Source organism: Ammodytes marinus, assembly GCF_949987685.1.
Source record: "Ammodytes marinus genome assembly, chromosome: 16".
Taxonomy (NCBI): domain Eukaryota; kingdom Metazoa; phylum Chordata; class Actinopteri; order Uranoscopiformes; family Ammodytidae; genus Ammodytes; species Ammodytes marinus.
Genome location: NC_137220.1, coordinates 7,969,818 through 7,975,988, shown reverse-complemented (window position 1 = coordinate 7,975,988; position 6,171 = coordinate 7,969,818). Strand labels below are relative to the sequence as shown.

Sequence of the window (6,171 nt, the reverse complement as noted above, 5' to 3'; positions counted from 1 at the left end):
GATAGAAAAAGAAAAAGAAGGAAAGAAAGCACACGCACGCGGGGACATTATCCTCAGCCTACGTCCTGTGTTCTGTCATAGAGAGGAGGGGAGAGGAGAGTATAAAAAGACAGAATATAAAAAGCAGAGAGAAAGAGAGAGAGAGAGAGTAGGGGATAAAAGCAAAGAAGCGACCGCTTCTCCTTCTTCGCCTATTTTTGTTCCTCTGATCTTTTTTTATGTATGGGAAATCTCCCCCTCCAACCCTTCTCACGTCATAACGTCATATTATAGTGTGTAACATCAGCATAGATCGGGGCCGAACAGGCGGCACTGACATCCTTCCCTCCATAGCAAAGGCGCTTTTCCGGTCCAAAGTGCAGGCTCCGGTGGTTACTAGCATGGCTGCCACTTCAGCGTTTAGTTTGGGAGTGAGGGAGGGACAGGGAGGGAAATAATCACACAAAGGGCCCATGGAGCAGGCTATAGCTGTCCGCTTAGAGCCGGGGAGTTTGTGTTGTTGTTGGTCCCGGAGCGGACCTTGGTGTTGGGCAGCTTGTGGTCCTTCTTCCACTTCATCCTCCGGTTCTGAAACCAGATCTTGATCTGCCGCTCCGACAGAACCAGCGTGTGCGCGATCTCCACCCTGCGCCTGCGCGTCAGGTAGCGGTTGTAGTGGAACTCCTTCTCCAGCTCCAGGACCTGCTGGCGCGTGTAGGCCGTCCGCGAGCGCTTTAGCTCACCGCCTGCTGTGTAGTTTGCACTCACTGTGGGAGAACAAAGGGAATAAATGGTCATCACAACATTAAGCCACTCAAGAAACAACCTAAAACAAGTAAAATACAATAACCTCCCAAATATAGGATCATAACAATAATCATAATAATGACAATTATTATAATTGTTATTAATATTATAATTATTAAAGTGAATACATGTCGTATGCTATAGGCCACAATAGCTGCACTATTAAACATAATAACAAGCCAGTGCTTACAGATAGACCTATTCAAGCAAAAATAGAAACATAGGCTACACGTGTTATTATTGGCTTAAATGCAAAGTAATTGTTTTATATGTAGTAAGTCAGTGAGGGCCCATTATTAAAGGGGACGCAAAACTCTCATTCAGCCAGTCAGCGCCCTGTGAGCGAGCACGACGAGAAACAAAGCCACGGCCACTGCGAGCGATGACAAAATGGCTGTAACCTTGGCAGAGCCTTCACTGATCGCAATCCTCTGTTATCGCCATGCAACTATTTTTCCTCTGACCTTTCAGATGCAGCTGATGCGTCAGTGGTCGTTTATTTTACACTCCTGCCTTTTTTTCTATCTTTTCTGCCGATAGGCCAACACGTAATTTTCAGAGAAGACATGTTGTCAGGTCATGTTAGGCCCTGCGGCGGTGTGAATGCTCCCAGCACAGCCGGCATGACGCTCGTGTCCAAATGTTGTGATTCTAGAGCAAAGCGGGTCCACGGCTAAAATGAGAGCTTGAACAAAATGCTGCTGTTCTGACACGTTTGATCGAACAGAATACATACATAAAACATTAGCTTTAGCCTATAGACGCCCCGAAGGAGCAGTCGTCTCTTCCTTCTCCTATGCGCAGATGCCACGGGCAGAGAGCTTTGTCTGTCTTGTACAAACTGGTTGAGAATAAAGGTGTTGGTGGTGGGGGTGTAGCGGCTACAAGACAGCACTGAATGGCCGACTGGCTAATGATTGAACAAATCCCAAAAATCTACAACTGGACAGAAGGAACAAAACATGTTGCACTGGAGTCAAATGTCTCCAGATGACACGATACATGAAACCCTGCCGAGGCAAACATGCTAGAATGACTTTCTTACCAGAGTAAACAGCCCGTCTGATTGCTGTGACTTTGCAAAGCAATAGGCATTTCGTCGCTGCGCAAATGTTCGCTCCGGTTATCCCAATACGCAGTAGGCAGCAAGTCCATTATAACATTACAGAGAAGCCATAACAGACCGGAGCTAGTCGGTTTTACATTAGTGTTTTACGGCCGGCTCCATAAACATGAATATTTCAGCTGCCATAAAACTTTCCCTCCCCTGGAACAACGAGTATGGAAGAAAAGACTCGACAGAGCAAAGTACACCGTTTAAACAACCCGACCACTTAAAATCAAATTACCAAAGCATAAAAGCTAACTTATGGGCTCGCTCTGAGTTGTCATAAGGCGAGGAATTAGAGCAGAGGAGCCGGAGATCGGACTTGAAAAGGCACCTCAGCGGAGAGGTGTAATAAAAATTTATGGAGGGTGTAATTATATTGGCCCTGCAAACAGACGATCGTAAATCTTGACCCAAGGGCTACTCTTGTACTTCTAACAGAAAGCAGGGAGGGGAAGCCGTAGATTTGACGCTGGACACCTAGCTGACTGCATGGGCTCTCTCAACTGCAGGCACAAAGGCGCAGCGAAAGAGAGAGGGAGAGATAGAGAGAGAAGTTTGAATGCAGCACTCACCGATGTTTACATGGACTTTCTTCATCCACGGGTAGACTACCGGGTCCTTACGAGTGCTGTTGGGGGACGAAGTGCTCTGGCTGTGGGGCGTTTGGCCGCAGGACGGAGGCGGGCTGGGTGTCACCGAGTCGCAGCGGTGGCTCTGCTCCGGGACGGGGCTGAGCTGCAGCACGGCTGCGGGGACAGCGTGACCCCGCGGAGACATCAGCACCGAGGCGGGCTGCCCGGCGCCCTGGCACGGCGTGTAAGGCGGCTCGACTCGCTGCTGCGGCGGGTGTGCATGGTGGTGGTAGAGAGAGTCCGGCTGAAAGGCGGCAGGCTCCTGCCTCTGGGAGCTGTAATAGTCAGGAGAGTGGCTGGGCAGATAGTCGCTCTGTGAGTATTCCTCGCACGGTGGGAACTTCGGGTCCACATAGTTGGAGTTGATCAAATAGGAGCTCATGGCCATTAATTTCAGTCTTTTTGTGGAATTGCACCTACTCGGAAAATATATAACTAAAATTTATATCTCATCCCTTTACTCTTCGGTTATTCCTGTTCCGTTGAACCCTCCTACTTTTCTGTCAAGTGAAGAAAGTTAAGAAGACACGTGACATCGTCGGCCAATGGGGCAGCCCCAGGATGGACCCCGGATAAGGAAATAGGATTAAGCATATACACGGCCCCCGCACGCGCATTATCATATGGCCTCAGTTTGTGCGCATTCACAGTCTTACAGTACTCTCCCCTCTCCCTTCCTTCTCTCTCTCTCCCTTCCTTTCTCTATCTCTCCATCACATGTCAGCGTGCAGGCAGAGAATCACAACAATAACAAAGCGCTCCATCTGGGGAGCGCGCGCAACAGAGTACAGTAATGACAAGACTTGCAGTTTTTTTCTGTTGTTGCAAATAACCCTTTCCCCTAGTCACACTTGTGCCTGGAACTTCAAATAGAAACAGTAAAGCAAACGAGGGGAAAAATGGGAAAGAAAGCGCTTGAGGGGATTTAAAGTGGCGCCTCTGTGTATATATTTGGGAGTGTGTAGAGACGTGCTTGCCAAAAGCTTTTTTTTTTCTTTTTTCTTTTGGTCTGTTCTTTCTAAATCGCTAATAACGGGGAGTGGGAGAGTGGCCTGGGCTGCGCCACCACCCAGCAGCACCGTGTCAGAGATAAATCTGGCTTGTTTAGGATCGATAGAAAATTAATCAACTAATTCAGGTTACACGGCCCCCTAAATCACGCGCAGACCTTTGCATTAGGAACGAGACTCGAGCACCCTGCACCTCTCCTTTAAAACTAGAGTGGTGCTCCAACAGGCGCCTGCTCAACATTTACACTCGCCCTGCATGATAATACAGCCTCAGCTATAGGGGTTTGGCTCTGCATGAATATACAGGATTTATTCCCCACCATTTTGAACACATATTAACATCCCTGGCATAGGAAGGCCATATGCCCATCCAGACTGTGAGTGGCGGATTGTGCCCTTGAGCCGTGCATTACCGACCAAAGATACACAGCTCTTTGTTTTTCCTCCTAAAGGGAATTCATTAGCCCAGCCATGAACCGCTCATGTTAGCTGCCACAGTCTTTAAAAGCTTCCTTTACCTATTTCAAATACTAAACCTTATATTTCAAAAACTAGAATACACAGTCTCTCACTTTTTACTGCCGTTAAACAGACCAGAAACATCATCAAACCAAGACCACTATTACACACAGCACACACCAACGTAAATAATAGTAATCGCATTATCACCAGTTTACATTAAACTCAAATTAATTCCAGTAAACCATCATGCTAACTGTGAGTTAGATTGTGCAGCAAAACTAAAAACACAGTCGTAATATTTTAAAACAGAAGAGAATGAAAGTGAGCTGATGTGTTGTGCACTTTCTGCAGTGTTTTCGGTGGGGACTAAAGGTGCGTGCACACACACACAAACACACGAGCAGGATGATGGAGATATCCAAGTCCTTTGTTTCCAGAAAATTGACCGTCTCTAAATCGAAACCATAACCCCCCCTCCCTACCTCCCTCCACACGCCCCCAACAGTAAAGGCGACCGCATCATTTTTCAACAAGACCAATAATAAATAAAAAAGCGTCCAATCCAACATGAAGTTGGCCTTTAAAAAACTGCCAGGCGCTTTGATGATCGAAAAAAATAAGAAATAGAAAAAACCTTGGAGCTTGATCCACTGGGGCAGGCACTTCAAAATAACTTTAAATATAAGCACACTAATGCGGTCCGAAAATACATTAATTGCTGTATGTCCATGATGAAAAAAATAACTAATTAGAATTTTTTTAACCTTCACTGTTCAATTAAAAAAAGATTGTACAGAGGCCCGTGATGTATGAGCGCGTTCCGACCCAATGATAGCAGTTAAAGGCCTCTCATCCCTGTGTTGTTGGATCCATCGTTGCCGTCGTGTATAAATCCACTATATACTCCCCTAGAAGCGAATTTGTGATTGTTTTAATGATTTTTACACAAATCCGGATCTACAGGGTAGATATAGAAGACAGTGGCTCTCTGGAGGAACGGGCTCACACCGCTCAAGGACTTTTATTGCTTTCATAAACTCCCTGTCGCGGCCACACCAATATTCCATCCATCTGTACAGTCTGTGACCCCTGACCCGCTCACTGCTGCTGCGGGCATCTGGGAAGGCAACGTCAAGCCCGCACTGTAAATCAAGCCCGAAGACTAACTTAATCATTCGGTCATAAAAACAAGGTGGTAATATTTAAAAGACGCATTTATTTTATTTCCTCTAGACAACGGAAGGGGAAGTGGGAGAGAGAAGAGAGCACAGGTGTGCCACAAGCCGCATTTAAGGATATTTAAAATGACGTGCCCTATGCAGGTTTAAATGGCAAACAGCTCATTTAATCCTGAATACCAAAAATAAAGGCCTATCTTTTATTATAGTGGAAGTTGCTATACATTCTGATAATTTTCTCAGCTGTCACAATAACGAATGAAACATTCATTATGACCCGGAATGGTTAAACATTATTTGTGATATTAGCAACGGTTCATTTTATCCTGTATGAGGTCAAATAGCCGACTATTATTTTAATGCGAAGGGGAGAGAACAGGCCTTAGTCAGTGTTTTGTATTTCCTTTGTAAGAATTTTCAAAATTCCCTTTGCCAATTACTGAGTTTCCTACCACTCCGTTTAAATCAAATTGTTTTTATCCTAAATCAATCAAAATTATTCCCAAAACTTTCTGTCGTAATAGCTGCTCACCATCGAAGTAGAAAGAAAAGTTCTAATTATCCAGAAGAAAATGAAAAAAAAAAAACTTGGCAGCTCCAACCGTGGAGCGTTCTAACCGAATGAACACAATTTAATGAAAGAAAAGACAAATCGCTTGGCACGCGCGCTCCTATCAAAAATTGTTCCGAATGATCTGACTGAAGAATGGATGGACCGATGAATAAATGAATAAATGTCCTTTCACTTTGGTAAATGACTAGCACTCGGTCTCCAAAACTCTGATTTAACTGAATTAAAATCCGATCCGACCGACACACAAGAGCCTGCGCTCTATAAACCTTCTTAGTCTTATCTATCTATCTATCTATCTATCTATCTATCTATCTATCTATCTATCTATCTATCTATCTATCTATCTATCTATCTATCTATCTATCTATCTATCTATCTATCTATCTATCTATCTATCTATCTATCTATCTATCTATCT

General features: G+C 44.9%; 1 protein-coding gene across 1 annotated transcript; it reads right to left on the bottom strand.

Moving 5' to 3' along the window:
* Window positions 1-462: 462 nt before the first annotated feature.
* On the bottom strand, window positions 463-2,917 carry hoxb4a (homeobox B4a; the record flags this gene model as incomplete). The annotated part of the gene is made up of 2 exons (XM_080044020.1): window positions 463-746; window positions 2,470-2,917. 2 exons carry the CDS (start codon window positions 2,915-2,917, stop codon window positions 463-465), a joined length of 732 nt encoding a protein of 243 aa, XP_079900146.1.
* Between the last annotated feature and the right edge of the window lie 3,254 nt (window positions 2,918-6,171).